Source organism: Macaca mulatta, chromosome 17 (assembly GCF_049350105.2).
Source record: "Macaca mulatta isolate MMU2019108-1 chromosome 17, T2T-MMU8v2.0, whole genome shotgun sequence".
In the NCBI taxonomy this organism is placed as follows: Eukaryota; Metazoa; Chordata; class Mammalia; order Primates; family Cercopithecidae; genus Macaca; species Macaca mulatta.
Genome location: NC_133422.1, coordinates 29,942,391 through 29,963,403, shown reverse-complemented (window position 1 = coordinate 29,963,403; position 21,013 = coordinate 29,942,391). Strand labels below are relative to the sequence as shown.

General features: G+C 40.5%; 1 protein-coding gene across 1 annotated transcript in view; it reads left to right on the top strand.

The window, feature by feature from the left end:
• Positions 1 to 19,531, top strand: part of DLEU7 (deleted in lymphocytic leukemia 7) — a 140,129-nt gene extending 120,598 nt beyond the window's left edge. The window contains exon 2 of the mRNA XM_001104961.4: positions 15,555 to 19,531. Coding sequence (XP_001104961.2) covers positions 15,555 to 15,578 — 24 coding nt within the window. The 3' untranslated portion in view covers positions 15,579 to 19,531. The remainder of the gene's footprint in view (positions 1 to 15,554) is intronic.
• The last annotated feature ends 1,482 nt before the right edge of the window (positions 19,532 to 21,013 follow it).

Sequence of the window (21,013 nt, the reverse complement as noted above, 5' to 3'; positions counted from 1 at the left end):
ACTTTTAGGGAGTGTAGCATACTTTATGGCCTTCTTGGAGATCTATAATGTAAGTTCACTTATTAAAGCTTTTGAAAAGTTCTACAGTATAAAACCTATTAAACTTTGTTTGACCTTGTGTTTAGATTTTAAATTCTAGAACTCATTTGAGCATAGAGATCCCTTTTGCACATAAGACCTATTAACATCACATAGGACCAATATTTCTTAGACTATATCTAGGGAACTGCAATGTTAGTCTGTTATATTTCTTGTCTTTAAAATAACTAGTTTCTTATCTGTAATTGGAAAAAGCTGCAGACACCCATCCCCGCCCCCACCAAAGCCCAATCTCATGTGATTCCTTTACAACCTAAGGACTAGCTTCTTCCTATCTCCTGATAGGTGTTCCTGCGGCCAGGGCTGGACCCAGAGGCCAAGAAGGTGACCCTGCCAGGTATGAACATCTGCAGCCTGAGGTGCACTTCAAAATCTTGCTCTCAAAAAGTCAGGACTGCACCTGGGAGCTGTTAGAAATGCAAACTCTCAGGCACCACCCCAGATCTACTGAGAAAGAAATTTTATTTTCACCAAATTCCCAAGGTGACTTACATGCAGTCATCCAGCGCCCTCAGGGGAGAAGCAGGGAGAACATGTCTCATTCTGGAAGATGGTGCAGGCTGCGGAGCCAGCTTGCCTGGCTTTGACACTGAGTTTCCTTGCAGAATAACCCGAAGTCACAGCAATGTGTGGCTCTGCACATCTTGAGGGTGTAGTGGGGATCAGTGTAGGGTCTGATAAAAGCCAGGAGAATAACTTGGAATCTCTTCAGGGAACTGAAAGAAGACTGGCCCAGGGAACTGAGACCAACAGACACAGGAACCCTGCAGGTATTCCCGACGTGATTCCTCGGGAATCACAGGGAGCCCAGGCCTTGGGGAATGTAGCTTCTCATAAGAGTCAGGTGAGAATGATGGGAGCAGCCCTTCACAGGTGTGGCACCTCAAACCAGTTGGGTGTTAATGACCCCCACCTCCCAGATGACCAACTCGGTAGCAAAGAAAATACTGTGATTGCATGCAAATGTGAAATCAGGCCTCATCCTGGATTACCTTCACATTCACTAAACAAATTAGTATTTGGTTGGAGCTTTTGTTAATTCTTCAATCCTCACCCACATATGCATGCACACATGCTTACTAAAAACAGAGAAAAAAAAATACCTAGAGCTCATACTTGTGAATATCACAAGATAATTTCTCAATCTCTGCATCTTCATACATTCGGAAACCTCCTTGCTCACACACACACACACACACGCACACATGTATGCAAGGGTGTACAGAACTTCTTTTTTGGGTAACACTTAGCACATATTAAGGACAAAAAAGTCATAGACCTCACAGGATTATAGTCATCAGCATAGCAATGATTCTGTAGCTCGGAGGAGGTGGCTCTTCATTCCATTGCCTGCTATGAGTTTTGTCTCATATTGCTGGGTACCTCTAGCAGATGTACGGTATGTGCAGTGCTTAGAACATTGCCAGAGAAACATATAAAATTGAGGATATAAATAATTTCACCTTCCCCATACCCCCACTTTCCTCTTGCCTCTTGCCGATAAGAAAAAGATTAACTGGATTAATTGGCATGTGTCATCCAATAACCTCAGTAAGTCTAGAAACGTAAAATCTCCAGGCTGTTATGAGTGAAGCTGGTTCCATCTTCATTCCCTAAGGCCAGGAAAGTAGGGGGCGTGGTCAAGGTCACAGCCCTAATTAGAAACTGCCACCTAGACTCATAGGTACTCAGCCCATCCCCGAGGTGCACCCAGGCCTAGAGAAGTAAAAGGCACAGCCAGTGGGCTCTCAGAACGATGACACTCATACATGAAGACCTCCCGTGCGATCCACAAATTTCACTGCAGATGGGAAAACCTTTCAGAAAGTGTCTCAACCTATTTTTTTCAAACATTGTGAATTTTGGCAAAAACTTTTGTGATTTGAAAATGCAACATTTACCCTTAATTTAAACCCTTGTGTATTTTCAAGGGAAATTTAAGTTAAAAAACATGTCTTTCTGGTTAAATGGAAGCCTGTGCTCCGTGAAAGGAGGAGGGGGGAAAGTCAGGTGGCTGTTGCAGGCTGGCTCTCAGGGGGATTTGGGTAGAAGCTGTTGAAGTTGGAGAAGTAAACTGTCAGCTGAGGAGGGGTGTGTGGGGGAGCTAGAAAAACAGAAAAAGGAATGGGCACGTTGCCCTGGGGGATGGTCAAAGAAGGCAAATCAACAAAGTACTGAGGTGGAGAGGCCTGGCTGGGGATCTCATGAGTCTAATAGCACCCAGAGGTTATCAAGGCCATGTTACTTAAGTGTCCTGAGGTCACAGGACAGGATTAGGGAAAGCAGTCATGTAGTTTGTTGACTATGATTTTCACCATTACTTCTCCAAGACGCTGACAGGTCCCTCGAAGGCAGGAATCACACTGCCTTGATCTTTGTATCCTTGAGGCCTGACATAATGCCTAGTTGCATACAAATGATGCTGTAAAAATGCTGCAAAAATAGATGATAAGTAAATGAAAAAAATAAGGTATTTCCAATCCAAACCACCAAAAACTAATTAGGTCTACACCAAGACCTTCATGATTAAGGTTCCTTGTTAGTAGTTGTAGAATACCTCTCAAACTGGTAAAATAATTGTTTGACTTATTGAAATAAAAAAAAAATCCACTGGTTGATGTAGTACAGAAAAATAAAATAAAATAGAAAAACTTTGTCAAACTCTGTTCAGTTTGTCAGATTAACCCAGCAGCTGAACCATGGCTCTAGGTGGACACAGCATCTCCTTCCCCTCCCATGCCCCTGCTCCTGATCACTACTTGATTTCCTGCCTTCTCTTTGTTAATTTTTAAACTCTACTAGCTCTTGATGAAAACATGAAATTATGCTACATGGGCTCACTTTTCATTCTGAATCTCATAGATAGCTAATTCCTTTGTAATCTCGTAGATAGCTATTTCCACAAGCCTTGGGGGTGGAGCAGCTGCTGTCTGGTCTCAGACCTGAGGCAGAGCTGGGCAGGAGCTCCATGCACGCAGAGCCTGTCTTGATTAAGGAAGGAAAAACCAAACCTCAGATCTTAAGCAGCACACAGCCTCTCATCCTCCTACAATCTGGCAAAGTGGTGCACAAGTGCATATCACTAAGGATCAAAGCAGGTTAGAACAGAAGGAGATTTTAGGAATTTCCTAATTTTGTCAATGAGGAAATCACAGTCCATGACCACTTGACTGGCTGGCAGAGATTGGGATCTGGATTCCCTTCTCTTTGGGTCAGTGGGCTTTCCTTTGCAGACACTTCATACCTGTGGCCAGTGGAGGCAAGGTAGCTCACTGCTGGCACCAGGCAGAGACTCAAGGACATTGCAAACGGGGAGCTGGGCATTGTGGTCAACTGACTTTGGCTTACATACATACAGTCAGGCCAGACCATGGGCTATTGATATTAGTGCTGTTTGGAAAGTATTTCCATGTCTTCTGGAAGACCTGTGGTAGGAAGGCCTTCTGCCCTTTGTTGTGGGATCATATAAATAGTTTGAGGCAATGTATGTTACAAGCAGAAATAATGTATGCCACTTTTAGACCGAAGCATTTAATTGCTGGTGTGGGACCCTCAGAGTCGCTTTCTTTTTGCTTTTAGTGTGGCAACCAGTGACATTTGAAATGGTGGTTGCTCCCACAGTTTGGGCTCCTGAGTAATGCTGATGAGCAGAGCTCACCCTGATGCAATGGACTTGCTTGAGTGAGTGAGGCATGTGCTATAAGATCTGGAGGGCATTTGTTACTGCAGCAACACCCAACATATCCTGGTTGACAGAATCTCCTCTATCATTTCCAAGGCAATTGACTCTTTCTCTGTGCCTTTCTTCCCTTTCACTATCCCAACTTTCCCTCTAATTCACTTTCACCTTGTTCGGGGAGTCCTTTAATTTTTGTTGTTTTTGCTTTTTTTTTTCCTGCCAGATTTCATCAGTAGGAAAAGAGGAAGAGGAGCTGATATTGTGTGCTTTCATCAACCCTCCACAGCATCTTTTTAATAATATCTGAGACTAACGAAAAGATCTCACTCTGATGTTGCCTTGCAGCCCCAGAGATAAAAGATGAAGTATGGTGTGCATTCACAAAAGAAAAAAGTAACTTGATAATATAAGTTAATAACTAGAACACTGGTGGCAAAGAGATTCAGCCTTTGAGCATTATTTTGAAAAACAGTAAGACGAGAGTGATAGCAACTATCATCACGAACAAGGGGATTTCATTAGTTTTAGGTTAATTTGTTTAAAGGACTACATAACCTAAAGCTTTTTCTTCAATTAGTGATGGGCTAGTGCCATTCCAACTTTTATTATTAAATGTATTGACCCTCTGTACCTCGTAATTTAAAACATCTTTTTATTTTAAAAATTTAATAATTTATAAACACAAGGGTAGTACATGCTCAGTGAATAAAACCTGGAAAACACAGAGAAACACAAAGAAAAATTTCTAGAATTTGCTCTCCTTCCATGACCCAGAAATAACCATTCAGCATTTTGTTCATGATCTTGGAGACTTTCAACTATATAAGTATATATGAATATAAATTATATATATATGTGTGTGTGTGTACATATATATATATTATTTTTTATTTTTTATTGCTATAGACTGAACTATACTGCACCCCAGAAATATTCATAGGTGGAAGCCCTAAGCTCCAATGTGATGGAATCTGGAGATGGGGCCTTTGGGAGATAAATAGGTTTAGATGAGGTTTTGAGGGTAGGACTTTCATGATGTGATTAGTGCCCTTATAAAAAAAGACACCAGAGAGGTTTTTCTCTCTCTGCTTCCCCTCACGTGAGGACCCAGCAAGAAGGTGACTGTCAGTAAACCGGAAGAGGCGCTCAGCAGAACCCAACCACAGTCACACCCTGGTCTCAGACTTCCAACCTCCAGAACCATGAAAAACAAATTTCTGTTGTTTAAGCCACCCCGTCTATGGTATTTAGTTATGGAAGCCTGAGATGACAAATATGTGTGTGTGTGTATGTGTACAATTATTGTTTAAAACTACTGAAGAATATTATGCAATGATAGCTAATAGACATAGAGGTCCACAATCCTTGTTGTTTTTTTAAACTAGGGGATGTTAACGTATATTGGGAAGAATATACATTAATTATCAAATAAAATTGATAGGCTAATTATCAAATACAATTGAAAGTCTAGTTACCAAATACAATTCTTCCTGCTAGGTTTCACTTCTTTAACAAGAATTATTAGAAATAGGTAATTTATTTGACTTAATATTTCCACTTGAAGAAATTTAATCTGTAAAACAGATGTATGCAATAAAATGTATATTAAAATGTTTATGAAACCTTTATTGCACTGAAAATTAGAAACATACTAATGTTCAGCATTAAGGAATTGCTTAAGAAAATTTGATACATTTATCAATACAATAGAATATTCCATAGCCTCTAAAGTTATTTTGCAAATGACTACAAGTAACACTGGAGAGATCTGAATAAGATCAATGGAATGCTATGATGTCAATATCCTGGTTGCCAGGTTGTACTGTGGGTTTTCAAAATGCTACTATTGGGAGAAATTAGGTAAAGGGTACACAGAATCTCTGTAGTATTTCCTACAACTACATGCAAATCTATAATCATCTTGAAATAAGTTTAATTTTTTAAATAATGAAAAAAAATTGTGGGAATGGTTTATGAAAGACAATAGTACTTGAGGATGAATTCTTGTTCTGAAACTCTAAATAGATTAATGTTACGGTAGAGAATTCTGTGAAAGTAGCCAAGCATGTTGCTAAGTGTGCTTTAAATAGATAAAATTATATTTTGGAAAAGTAATTCCACTGCCTAACCCACTCTGCAATAGCGTATTTCTTGTTTTGTGAAATTTTTTTATTTAATGTAAATAAGCAGAAAAATAATACATAGAAAATGTAATTTGTTCATTTATTTACCAGAAATATAGTGGCAAGAATCTCCAAAAAAGTATTATGGAAGAATATTTATTGACTTGGGGATTTGTTAACAAAGTGAAAATACAGATTAGAAAAGGGTATAGTGTAATAGAGAAGACGTTTATGGCCATCTCAGTGTTCCCACTGGTTCCTCCTCCTGGAAAAGCAGGTGAGCCCAGTCACGCTCTCACAATGAAACAGAAACACAGGAGCCCAGGCCTACCTCTGGGCTTAAAACCAGGACATCATCCTTTCCACCTTATTCTTTGGGCCAAAGCATGTCACATGGCAAGCTGAGAGTCAAGGATGGGGCAGGTCACTCCAGCCATGTTGGGAGGACACTGCAAGTTACCTGATAAAGGGCTTAATTCTAGAGATGAGTGAAGAAACGGGGTCGTTCTCACAATCCACACAGCCCCATGTTCTTCTCTACTTGCTGTCACCTTTCTCTGTGAAGGAAATGTAAATGGCCTTTACAGAAATGTTCTTCAAAAGGGTTGTCTGGCTTCTGGCATATATTTGATGAATGAATGGAAAAAAAATGCTGGATATTATATTTTCAGCCTTTGGAGCCTGATATAAATCTCTTTAAAATTTGCATTTCTTTTCTAGTGATTTTGAAGGTATTATTCATACTTATTGGATGTTGTGTTGCTCCTGCTGTGAAATACTCTGCCTTCCACACTAGCTAGTACTTCCCATTCCTAGACTTTCCAGTGCTGCCTTGCAAGAGTTGGCTTGCTTCTCACTGGCATTTCCTTCACAGGTATTTGACGGTCGAGTTTTCAGTTCTGTTGATCTTTTTACCTGTTCTCCATCTTTCAAAAATTTGACTTCCTTTGTCTGTTGTTTCTTCTTCTGTTTATAATTTAGTATTATTTTTATTCATTTTTTGCCATTTTGGTACTAACATAAATAATATAACAAAAAATAACACACATTTAAGTCATATATATTATGAATATTATTTCCCAGTTTATCACTTGCATTTTGTTTTTTTTTTTCAATGCTAGATGTATTAGTCAGGGTTCTCTAGAGGGACAGAATAAGATAGATGTATATATGAAGGGGAGTTTATTAAAGAGAATTGACTCACACGATCACAAGGTGAAATCTCACTATAGGCCGTCTGCAAGCTGAGGAGCAAGGAAGCCAGTCCCGGTCCCAAAACCCCAAAAGTAGGGAAGCTGACAGTGTATCCTTCAGTCTGTGGCCGAAAGCCCGTGAGCCTCCCGTGAGCCTCTGGCAAACCACTGGTCTAAGTCCAAGAGTCCGAAAGCTGAAGAACTTGGAGTCTGATGTTTGAGGGCAGGAAGCATCCAGGAGAGGAGAAAAGATGAAGGCTGTAAGACTCAGCAAGTCGTTTTCTCCCACCTTCTTCTGCCTGCTTTATTCTGGCCACACTGGTAGCTGATTAGATGGTGCCCACTCACATTGCGGCTGGGTTGGCCTCTTCCAGTCCACTGACTCAAATGTTAATCTCCTTTGGCAACACCCTCAGACACACCGAGGAACAATACTTTACATCCTTCAATCCAATCAAGTTGACATTCAATATTAACCATCACACTGGGCTTTAATATATAAATATTCTGAATTCACATATAGCCAAATCTACATTTTTTTTCCTTTAGGGCTCCTGCTTTTGACATTAAGTTACTTAGAAAGGGCTTCCCTTTCCTGATTTATACAATTATTTGCTCACCTTTTCTATAATTTTAGGGAGCTACTTTTCTTCATCTTAAAAAATTTATCATGTCAAATTAAGTATAGAGCGGATTGTGACCAGTTCTTATTCTTCTCTGTTAAGAAATAAGTGAGAAAATGGTGTCACATGTCTACAGGACAAATTTAAGAGGAATATTAGGATAGAATTTAGTTTGAGAATTTGTTAATCTGCTAAGTAAATTAAATAGCTCCTCTCTATGAAAATAAAACAATAACAACCACAAAACTGTCTAATAGTCTGGGATGGTATCTGTGTGTCTTTCACACCGGTTACATGTTGCAGTTTAGTGGTGCTCTCACATACAGCATCACATTCCCAAAATGCAGGAGGCAAAGCACTAGATCTGGCTCACCTAAAGGATGTTTCAGCCTGATATTGCCCTGATCTAGTCATTAGGCTTGCAAGAGCCCCATTTTTAAAGATCTTACAAAGTTTGACTGGCATATGAAGAAGGAAGGGAAGAAAGGAAAAAAGAAAACACACGGAAACATATTGGAGGTTGTATCTATGCCCCTTGACTCTCAGCTTGCCACATGATGTGCTTTGGCCCAAAGTAGAAGGCAACAGGGATGATGTCCTGGAGGTTGGCCTGGTCTCCTGTGTTTCTGCACTAATGTGAGAGCATGCCCAGGATCAGCTGCCAGCCCAGGAGGAGGAACCAACGAAACCACTGAGATAGCCATAAAAATATTATCTATTACACGATACTGGTTTATAATTTGCTTGTTTTTCAACTTTGTTAACAAATCCCCAAGTCAACATATATTCTTTTACAATATTTGAATTGTGCCTACTCCACAAAGTGAGAACTAGAAGAATGTGATTTTCGCGTCAGCTTGTTTTAGCATGCTTCTCCAGGCTTGCCATCAGCTCCAAAGGAATAGAGAAACTGTAAAAGATACTCTAATTCAAATGATTATATTCAATTCATTCCATTTTTCTTATAACACTGTCGAAAGTCACATCTAATGTGAGCCAATTCTAACTTGCTAACTAAAGCACGTATTAATTCCTACCGACATTGAACCACAGCAGTATATTCACCTGGTTGTTGTAACACATGAAAATTCACAAACACGACTCAAATCCAAGATGACCGCACCTAAACCTACACAGAGAAAAGAGATTTTAAACAGTTGTTTCCTGTCTGTTCATGCTGGGATCCAAATACACATTCAAACATAACAGCTGCCACATTATTCTCCAAAAGTGTCAACACAGAGCTCAATATTTAAGCTAGTTTAGGTACCTATTAAAGTTACTCTATATGAGGAAGGAGTTTTTAAATTTTTTTAATTAATTGAAAACTTTACTAAAAATCTCCATGCTTAAACGCTTAAGAAGAATTTTCACCTCTGCCAACTAAAAGTTACTCATGGAGTTAAGACTTTGGTTCCATGGAAGTATATTTCCACTCTCAAAAATGTCGTCTGTTGTAACAGAATTCCTTAAATCACCAAAAACTTAACATAAAGTTGGCTTTATGTCTGGTTTACTATTTAGGCACTTTCCAGAAGAAATTACTCATGGTAATGGATTATAACCCGGCCCCTGCAATTAGAATGATGAGGGCCTTCTACATCGCAAGTGACAGTTACAAATGATTTTTCTTTATTTTATTATTCCCAAATTCAAAATAAAGAGTCACCTGCTGATTGCTGATGTCTACTGTTTCTCCAGTTTGTTTCCAAGTGGGGCAGGTCTGAATATTTCTAGGTGTGTAGGTTAATTCCTAGTGACTTTAACTGAATTGTTAATGGGAAGACCTCATTACAGAAACAGTAGGAAAACTCTTCCTATTTTATAACCCCCCCTGTTGACCTTAGTCCTTCTTCTTACCTTAGTCCTGAGAAATTTCACTCAGGTTAGCAATGGATTCTTGTTCATGTGCACAATTAGGGAAAGTCCTTGAGTTATTTTCTAACTAAACCAAAATCATATATGGAAAACTATATATACAAACTAAATGATTAAGTTTCTTTGCTTCTGTCTAGAATTACAGCAAATCTAATGGTCACACACATTATCTCACACTGATCAAAAGGACTTTAATGAATAAAAATGGGGAAATGCTCCTATTTAGCAAAAGGGAGTGTTTGATAGATGAAGCCTTTTAAATCAAGGGCCTATGGTGGGGAAAGCAATAAAAGCAACTCTTGGTTGTCAAACAGAATGACTGATTCAGAAAACAGACAATCCCATGAAGAAAAATCCCAGGTTTTAAATGTCCTAGTTTGGCGCTCCATTCTGTTGGTACCTCACTAGTTAGTAGATTCCTTTTTCAGCCAATAGCCCCTCATTCTAATCACCAGAGGGGAATCTTCGGTCTTCACAGGACTTTATATTCAACCAGTTGCCAAGACTTAGAGCCTCCATCTTTGATCTTCTTTTTCTTCTATTTTCTTCTTTAAATTTCCATGGCTCCCAAATGGTTCCACTGTCTCAAAGCTTTTTCTTTGGAAATGTGTTTCCATGTTATGTTTTGGGCTGAATTTATGTATTAATTATTTATTCTCAAGGAAAAATCCAAAGTTGACCATTTCTCATTTCCGAGATAAAACAATTGCTATCTTTTCATCAGCAACATTTTGTTTTAAACCTGGAGCACACTGATACATTTAAATGAGTGCTTCTCAAATTTCAATATTCATAGAAATCACTTAGGGATCTTGTGAAACTAAAGATTCTGATTCTGTAGGTCTTTGGGGAGGGCCTGAGATTCTGCATTGGAAACAAGCTCCCATGTGATGCTGATGAGGTTGTTTAAGAACCACTTTGAGCAGCAAGATTTAACATTTTCCCATAGCTATGTCAATATTACCTATAGTGTCTTAGCATCAGTGGTGATTTCTGCATGTGATAGTTCGAGTTTTTATTCCATTTTCATTTTGCCTGCTTTGTAAATGTCATTATAGGTGCTTGCTTTATAACAGAATAGCAGAATTGATGCAACTACATTAAAACAGAAAGGGAGACATAGTGTCTGGCTGCCTTGGGCATTGCTGTTAGCAGAAGTGGAAGTCTTTTAGGGGTCTTAATATTTAATAGCTATGCTATCAGATTCTCAGTCTTGGCATTAGGGCTAGGTGTTAGAACTTCTCATAAAGTGTTCTGATTTATGGACTCACTGCTCCCTACCATAAAATGAAGAGAAATCCTAAATTTGAAAAACAAAACAAAAAAAACCCCACAGCCTAGCTAATGAGATTTCATGCTATTTGTTAATTAATAAGCATTTAATAGCATGAAGATCAGAATAACTCCAGTTTGCAAAATGTACTTACCATTTTGGAAACATCAGCAACTGAAAAGTGGGTTACATGATATAATGAGTGTAGTTGCCTTTCTCCAGACCTGTTCTGTTTCCTTGCCCTCTCTGGCCTCTTTCTGGCTCCATTTACCTTTTCCACTAGTTTACCAGATGATTCATCAACTTTCTGGCATTTTCCACTTACCATCTGTGTCCAACATCCTGGTAAAATCCAATAAACTTTCTAATATCCAGCATCCTATTAACTATATCCTTGTATATAGCAAATTCACTGGGAGTGGATAGTCATATCATGGCCTCAAGGCAAAGGGCTCTACCACTTTTTGAATACCTACTATGTGCCAAGTTCTGTGTTGGTTGCATCAATTAAATCATCTCACTTAAACCTAAAGTATTAAAGATCCTAAAGAGACAGAAAGATTAGATTATTTTCAATTTATTATTCAGAATAGATATATCTTTTTTCTTTAACTTCTCAAATAGTTATTGAATTGCATTGGTTTAAATTAAATGCATAATGTGTTTATATAGTATTAATTCAAGAGATACAAAAAGAAATTGAGTGAAAAATAAGTCTGCCTCTTTCCCATCACTCTCATCATGTCTCTACCGAGAAGCAATTATTGTCAACAGTTTTTGATGTGTCTTTCAAAAACTAGGCCATTAAGCATGGTGTACTAGATCTCTTTAAAAGTTTACAACCTGTTACAGAATATATATAAATGTTCAATTACTCGTAATACCTTATTATACAGATTACAACTAGAAATATATTTTCACGACCATTATGTCATTTGATTCTCCCTACAATCCTATGAACAAGGCAGGGCAGACATTGTTGTTACCACCTTACACATGAAGAAACTGATGCTCAAAAATGTAAAATGATCTGCCCGTGTGTATATAGTTAGTGAGAGATCCAGTTCTAGAACAATAACTAGTCTAATGCTCTTTCCATGACATCACGGAAAAGGTAGCCCAAGGATTAGAGATCAAAAAACATTAGCCTTCCTTGATCTCTCAAAGTACTCTTTCTGTATAGTGTCAATTACCAGAGAATTTACTATGTTCAATATGGTACCAAGAGGGCATTATTCCATGTAAATAATATATCATATAAAAACTCAATATTCTGGCTTTGCAATTGTGGTCATTAAGCTGTAACCAAACATTTCAATGGAACAAGGGCTTGAGTTCCTGTTAATGGAGATGTTTGGCCCTTCTCTTGAGAGAGCCCTTGGTAATCAGAACGTACACATTGCTAGAGAAGGGTTGGGGAATTTGTGAATCTGACCTATTAAACAAAAAAGACCAAGCAGGAAGCAATTCTATTCTTTCTTAGAGCTGCCCAATGAACTTGTTTCCTTATTTGGCGACAAAATCCGAGGTGATCTAAAATTTATGCCACCTTTCAGTTGCTAACAAATACTTTGTGTTTTGAGATCTTGAAGGTCCAGTTCAGTCTAAAATCAAAGCTTCAGTTGCTCACCCAACTCAAAGCTTCCTGTGTCCCCAGCCCAGACCTGCCTAGGCAGGGTATAGAGGGGAAGCAATACATGGCCAGGTGGCAGGGAGCTGCAGGGTAGCAGCAAGGTGTGCCAGGGCATGACAGCCAACCTTGCCTTTCTGCTGTTCTTCTTTGATTCTTCTGCTGCCTTTGGGTCCTCCCACTTCGGAACAGCAGTAGGGAAGAAAGGCAAGGTTGTGATTTGGTAGCGTTATCCGGTGTAAACGTTGTCTGAAGGCCGATGCTTTTCTCAAGGGGCATCTTCAGAGTTCTTCCGAAACACCGCCACTAGGGAACTGCCACTGCAGCTTCCTAACACACGTGTCTCCTCCAGCTATGACTTCCCCTCCTCCATCTCTGACTTCTTCCTGTGGGGGTTCCTTGCGTCTCCTGGCGGTTCCTCCTTTTGAGTGGAGTCCCATTCTCGGCTGACAGCCCAGCTCCATTCTCCGAGTCCTCCGGGGCAACATCCCCTTTGCCATGCCATCGGCATGGAAGTGCGACTCCTCCAGCTCTCGCCCCCTTTCTCCTTTAGCTGCCACCGGCTGCTCTGTCTAGCTTCTCACCTTCTGGCTTTTCAGGTACTAATCTCTATGTGGTAGGCTGAATAAGGCCCCCACCAAAGATGTCCTTGCCCTAATCCCCAGAACCTGTGAATAGCTTACATTACACGGCAACAGGGACTTTGCAGATGTGGTTTAAGGTAACAGATTTTTAGATGAGGGGATTATCCTGGATTATCGGGTAGGCTCAAAATAATTACATGAGCCTTTAAAAGCAGAGAACATTTCCCGACTGAAGTCAGAGAGACGTGGCCTCATGAGAAGGATTCCATACACTCTCGCTGGCTCTGAGATGTAGGTGCCTTTGTGCAAGAATCAGAGAGAGGCTGCAAGGAGCCAATGGCAGTCCCTGCCGACAGCCCGCAGGGAAGCAGGGACCTCAGTCCAGCAGGCAAATTGAACTGAATTCCGCCAACAACTTGCAGAAGTCTGAAAACAGATGCTCCGTTAGAGCCTCTAGGAGGGAGTGCAGCCTGGCCAACACCTTGATTTCAGCCCTGTGAGGCTTGAAGCCCAGACACCAGCCGTGCCCACTGGACTTCTGACCTAGAGAACTGTGAGGTATAAGCTGTTAAATGTGTGCTAATTTGTTTCAGCAGCAATAGACACTAATACATTCTATGTTTCCCAAAGCCTAAGGGTCCTAGGTCAGCTCTGCAAGTGATTCTCTGGCCCCCTCTTATTTGTATAACATGAGGGGAAAACACATGAGAAGGGAGGAGGAAGCATTTTAGCAGCCTGAAAGCTCTGTCTGATAAAATCCTTGCCCTCCTCGTTAATTTACAAGTCTCCCCTTATATAGCTAAGATTTGAGCGATGGTTTCAGGGTTATTGGACCATTTTTTGGGTCACTCCTTAGCAGATGACATCTTTTGAGAATAGATGAGCAATTTTTTTTTTTTTTGAGATGGAGTCTCGCTGTGTCGCCCAGGCTGGAGTGCAGTGGCGTGATCTCGGCTCACTGCAAGCTCTGCCTCCCAGGCTCACGCCATTCTCCTGCCTCAGCCTCCCAAGTAGCTGTGACTACAGGTGCCCGCCACTACGCCTGGCTAATTTTTTTGTATGTTTTTAGTAGAGACGGGGTTTCACTGTGTTAGCCAGGATGGTCTTGATCTCCTGACCTCGTGATCCGCCTGTCTCGGCCTCCCAAAGTGCTGGGATTACAGGCATGAGCCACCGCGCCCGGCCATAGATAAGTATTTTTAACAACATTTTTTTCTCAGTTCAAAGATGTCAGCTAGCACTGAGACGACAGGAAAGGTCTCATTTTAATATCCTGTTACATAAACGTACTCACAGAATGGCTTTTCCTTTTAGGTTTAACATTCTAACGATATGCTGGATAGATTAGGGTTGCTTGGAAAAAGCTGGGTGAGAGGAGTTGAGATCTCAGAAAGAGAATTCACCACTAGGGTGGGAAGGAAGACAGGTCAGAAAATAGCCACGTTGCCCAAGACCTGAATTAATGTGGATGAAACAACGCTTCTAGCCCTAGACCTCAGGCATGGTGGGATCCGAGGCAGAGGTGATAAGGGAGTTTGTGTTCAGTGGCTCACCAGTAAGCAGGACTCTTATGCCTTCCTACAATGATCCTGCAAGAATGGAATAAACTGAGACTACGTAGCTTGAGTATGTGCAATAGTTGACCACTTCCTCTCTGCGTTTTGTGATTTCACAGCTTGAGTTTCCAACAGAGCATGGGAGTGAGAGGAGTCAGGGACAGAGCAGCAGTTCTGTGACAGAGCCCGCCATCTTCATGAGGGTGGGGCAAGGCCCTACTTCCTGGTCCTGGAGGCCACATGCAGGCAGAGTCTGGGTCGTTTTCACATCTGCAGGATGATGTGTCTGAGGAAGAAGGCAGACGGGAGGCAACTTCCTTACAGTCCCCATTCCATGTTGCTGCCTTTAATGAGCTTTTAGGAGCCATGATTTCATAGCCTAGTTTATTTCATGATCAAGCCCAGCTTCCTCTGTTAGGCCAATCAGTATGTATTAACTGAATGCCTACTGTATGAAGGTTTATGACTCTAGGAACAAATATGTCCATGATGCTGTTGCTGTTTAGGAATTGTCAGATCATGGATAGAATCCCTTTCCTGTCAAGAGCTCACTTTTTCCATAGAGTGAAGGGCAGCTGTAAGATTATTTCTAGAATTCTATTTTCCTTCCCTTCTCATTTCAGGAAGAAAAAGATGAATATAAAGTATAGAGAAAAAGATTAATATCAAGTATAAAGATAGCTATAGAAAAGTCTTCTTCCTGGGTTGTTTGAGCTCAAAATTAGGGCCCTTCTATGCATATTTTGTGTTTCTCATGTAATTATCTATAATGGGTAGCCAAGAAATGTGTGTTAGCCCATATCTCCAGGACCTAATGCCATTCCTAAAATGTAATATAGTGCTCAGTAAATATTTGTTGAATCAATGAATATAAAAATGCAAAGCAAGCATTTGAGATATGCTACATTTCTTTCAGCTTCAACTCCTGGCTAATGAGTGAAGAAGGTCACTGTAGGAGTGTGAGGACCATCAGGAGCTTCATATTTCAATAACCAGCGCCAAATTCTGAATGCCAGATGGGATGAGATGCGATGTTAAACCGCTTCTTATTACCACGTTGTTGGCCTCCATTGCCTCCGTATTGTTCTCCAATTGCATGGTCTCTGTGGATCTCTGACTTCTTATTACCTCTGATTGGAATGCGCCACAAATCATCCTGCTTTCTTTATCCTCTCTCACCTCCAAGTAATCCTGTCATCTTGCTCCAGTTAGAGCCGCTTCCATCAAGAAGATCATAACAAACTCTCTCCCTATGCCTGTTTGCTCTTCAGGAAAATTATCCCCTGGAAAACTGGATGTTATAGTTGCTTTTCAGAATGTATTGTCTGAATTTCTTCTGTCTTCCAACATTCCCCCAAGCCAGTTACCTTTGCATTGAAGTAGAATTCAAAAGAAGATAGAGGTTCTGAATTTCTTCCTTTGACCAGATGGAAGTCGTTACATCAGAATGCTGATGACTGCAAAATCTTGGACATATTGTTTTCACAATTAGGAAATGGCAAACACAAAGTTCTTCAGTGCAAAGCCAGCATGCGAGTTCAGCTTCCATTTGCTGCTATAAATTTTGTTCTTGTTGCTGCCAGTAAACACCAACTGTTCAAGTGAAATAGTAAATCCAAATGTGCCTGTTGGATGAGAGTAAAAAAATTATATGCTGCATAAATGCTGATGTGAAAGGATTTTTCAACACACTAAACCAGGGTAGGAGAAGGAACTGAGAAAGAAAGTTGAACTGAATGCAGCTCTCACTAAAACCTTCTTGGTAAAAGCCCTACAAAGCCTCTTGATAGAATGTTGATTCAACATACTGTTTAAACCTCAAGGAAAAAAACAAACGCAGATTTGGGATATCAGCCTTAGGATATCTGCCGAAAGTCCTACTTTGAGCACTCATCAGGGTTACCAAAGAAGGCATACACAGATTGTTACAAATCGGAGCAAAGAAAAATCCCAAAGTTCACTCAAAGCTGATGTGGGCACTTGGCCCAGAAGTTGTTTGCTAATGATCAGTCTAACAACTGAAAGTCAAAGTCAGTAGTAGCTAGTACCATGTGCAACAGGATTTAGGAAGTTTTGATCTCACAAATTTACTGTAAGGCTAAGAATCAATGAATGTTTGTACTCAGGTCTCCCTACAGTTAAATTTAATTTGTAACTGGAATTACGATTCAAAGAGATAATTTCATAAATGGTCCCTGAAATTTAATTTTGGATTACCTAAGTTTACAATGGGTTTCTCTTCTCCTTTCCCCCATCATTTTTCTTATGCTGAAAAAAACAAACAAACGAAAAGAACAAAACCTGTGTGACCTTGGAGCTGGCTGCCCTGAGTCCCAGGCTCTGATTTGATTCTGATGCTCCGGAGCCTGCTTTCTCATATGGGTAGTAATGCCTACCCCGCTGGGTCATTGTGAGGGTTAAACAAGGTAATACATGTTAAATGCCTGGCACAGCCCTTGCACATAAAAGGTCCTTAATAATATTAATTCCCCTTCCAGATTAGACTTTGCAAACAAATGCTTGAAAAACAGAACATTCACGTAGATTGGATTCTCTAGCGTGATGAGGCGCCAGGCCAAGAACCATGCAGTAAAGATCTTCCAAACCAAAGTATTTCAGCATCTGAGAATGGCTAGGGCTTATCTTCATGGCTAAAATAAGCATTTTAATATAAAGCAGGCTTTTTTCTTCTTCATTTTCTTATGGAAAGGAAAGATTTTCAGAATAATGGTTAAAATCTGTCCTTTGTAGATCTGAAAATGTGAGCAAGTTTCATACTGAAGTCAAGATCTACTGAAAGTGTTAGATGAATATATAAGGACCAGACGCTGCTGTCAAAAATAAAACAGATGCTGGTGTCTTGAATGCCTCCATGTGCCAAAGCTGAGTTCTTTGACTTATTTTTGTCATTGAATTAATTGATGTATCTGGTTTAATTGGCCAAATTGTTTTTGCTTAAATGTCCGCATTTTCAGTGTTATACTGATACAGTCAATGTTTTTGAGGGTACAGAAAATACCAATATTGGCAAATACATGTGTTCAGAAGAAGAAAAATTGTTCATTTCCACATCCCAGACTTATGGCAATTTAAAAATATATAGTAAAGTGTTGGTTTCTCCTTATGGTTACATCTGAATGTGTATAAATTATCAGAGTCTGTGTGCATTTATTTCCATAGAAAATAATACCAGCAGAGACACAGCCAAGCCAAGCTGAACCTTGCTGAGTGGATTTGAAGAAACACAGGCCAACTCAGAGCAAGACAAACCCAAGAGATAGGAAGTCTAAAATAGTAATAATCAGCCTTTGAAACATTTTCCCTTGGAAAAGGCATCTCAGTCCCATCCTATATTAACAGACCAGAAGAGACACACATGTGTTCTACATACAACACAGAACGTAAAACCAAAAGGCTCATTCTGAATGCCCAGTCCAGCTTTGAATTGAAACCTTCATGAAAAAGTAGTGCTTTTGATTCAAAGGAGCTCAGGTTTGAAAGGGAGATGTGAAGCCTAACATCCCGTCTATCTGATGGCTGGTCTTCCTTTACACAGCTCTGGCAAAGATGTCAACCAATTGATACTTGAACATCTATAGAAATGAGCAACTCATGCCCCACAGCAGACCACTCTGCCTTTGAATAATATTAAATAGAAAATGTGCTCTTATTTTGGACCAAGGCCTATTTCTCTGTAACCGCCACTTACGGGTTCTATTTCTATCACTAAGGGTTCCAGCCAGGCAGAATTCCATTTCCAGTGGCAATTAGTCTTACAAACATTAAGGCAAAGCTCACAAATTAGCCCACATAGTATTTTAGATAATTGTAAATTAGCTACTGACATTTGAAAATTAGAAAACTACCCATAGAAATTTGTATTTTCAACTAATTGTTGATTCTGTGAAAGCAATGGGCCACTTTCCCAAATAGTAAAACTAGTACCCCCTTACCCACAGTTTCACTTTCTGCAGTTTGAGCCACCTGTGGGTCAACCATAGTCTGAAAATATTAAGTGGAAAATGCCAGAAATAAACCACGTATACGTTTTAATTGCACGCTGTTCTGGGTAGCGTAATGAAATCTCTGAGTCCCACTCCGTGTTGCCTGGGATGTGAATCACCCCTTTGCTCAGCATAGGTGCTACCTGCCCATTGGTCACTTAGTAGCTGTTTCAGTTATTAGATGGAAAAAAAGCCATAGTATATATAGAGTTCTGTATTATCCATGGTTTCAGGCATCCACTGGGAGGGGAGTGTCTCAGAACATATCTCTCTAGATAAAGGGATACTACTGTACTTGGCTGAGCTGAGTAGCAACTGCCACTTTTAGACAGGGTATGTACTGGCCTTTTTGCCACACTCTCTGTTACCTTGCACTGAGCCTGCTTTCCTCATTTTCTGATACTTAGCTGGCCTCTGAGACATTTGCCTTTCTAGTTCTTATTGAGTCCTCTCTAAGGCTTCTTTGCTTCAGGAGATTTACCCTCACTTCCTCACTCTTCCCCTCTGCAAGACAAATCAATTTGCATGCATGCCTGAAGCCTAGACCTGCTGAATGACACGACACCTAGAAAACTGACAACTGATTCATCCAGTCTCACAATCAGTCCTCAGAAATGTGCTGGGGTAAATATATAGCTATAGACCTTAGAATCATTTTAGATAGCATAAGGGTGGGATGTGGAGGTTATAAAAAGCCTGTGCACATGGAACAGAGTAGCTTCTCATGCCTGCTAAAGGCCTAATTCCAGATCGTTGTTATTATTTGCTGTAAATCCTCACGAGCGCTCAAATCAGTACCTACAACCAAGAGCATGCTATGAGGTTTTCTGCTCTGTTTAGTTGCCTCTGTGATGTTTAATGCCTTCGGTATTAAAGAAAATCTCACTCAGCCAGTGTCTGTTGGTGACTTACTATCAGTTGTATCATAGTCCTCCATATTCTGGAAAGGTGAAGAGTTCCTGATTTTGAATCCAAGCTGAATGACCTTGGAGAAATTGCTTAACACCTCTGAGCCTCAGATTCTCCATCTGGAAAATGAGGATAGTGATAGTTAAGCCCTATTACTATTCTCATGGTGTGAGAAATACATGAGATACACATCTAGTGCATAGAGCCACCCTTGGTTCATAGTAATCACTCAATAAGTGTTAACTATTAATTGGTATCCATATATAATTCCTGCACATTGTAGCAGACCACTCCCACAGTGCCTCAGCCTTTGCCACATCTGGGCATACAGGATCAACTTCTGAGTGCCAGCACTTGTGAGTCTTGCCTGAAAGTTTTCTCCTACACCCAGTTTTTTCAGTCCCTATACACTGTGGCAGGCTGGAAATGTGGGGGAGTTAATAGCCCTCCTCTCTTCCCCCGGGAGTTGCCTCTACCAGTGACAGATGGGAGCTGATAAACGAATGCCCCAGCTTCCTCGCCCCTCAGAAGAGATAACTCAGGAATGGGCACCACTTGGTCTTCCAGAATTCCCCTTAGTGCATTTTGCTCCAGTCGCCCATGGTTGCCAAAGCTCATTTGATAATGTGCCCTTTATAGACAGCCTTGCTGTCTCCTTTCTCCATGCTGTTACTGACATTTCCTGGGGTCAATTACGCAATAAACCACTTACACTCAAAAACTGAGCTCAGCATCTGCTTCTGGTAGAACACAAGCTAAGACAATTGGTACCAGAAGTAATCCTAGGAAGCAGATCCTTGGGATACAGTCTGGAGCTACATCACTTGCTTGACAAGTAGCAATAAGCAAATCCCATTGCTGGTGGTAAGTGGTGTGGTGGCAAGCCCCAGCTTAATGTGGCATTGAGGATAGATTTGGATGGGATATAAGTGGCAGGTAATTATCCTGTGTACTGTAGTATTCGCGATGGATCTGGATGGGATACTGGTGGATTGTCTTCTGTAATACCACTAGCATTTGAAAGATATTTGAGCACTCATAGAGGGTCTGATTAGCTTTTCAGGATCCCACCTAACATTTCCTGGACCAACAGACTTGCTTCTCAGGGAAGGAAGCATTATAATTGACACACAGCGATGGTATTCACTGGTCCTACTCTATACTATATCACCCTAGAGGTAGTCTGGTAGAAAATTTGAATGGTGTTTTAAAGGTACAACTGGAGTTCCAGCCTGAGGATGTCACTTACAGGGTTTGGGTGGTGTCATTCAAAATGCGGCATATTGTCTAGATCAATGTTGTTGAGGGTACAATGCCCCCAGCAGCAAGAACTCATGGGTTTAGGAAACGAGGGGTAAGAGGAGGAGTGGCTCCTGACACCATGATCTACTTGGGGAATTTGTCCCCCCACCCCCTCCCCAGTGTTAGGGTCTGCTGGACCAGAGATTATGGTTTCTCACTG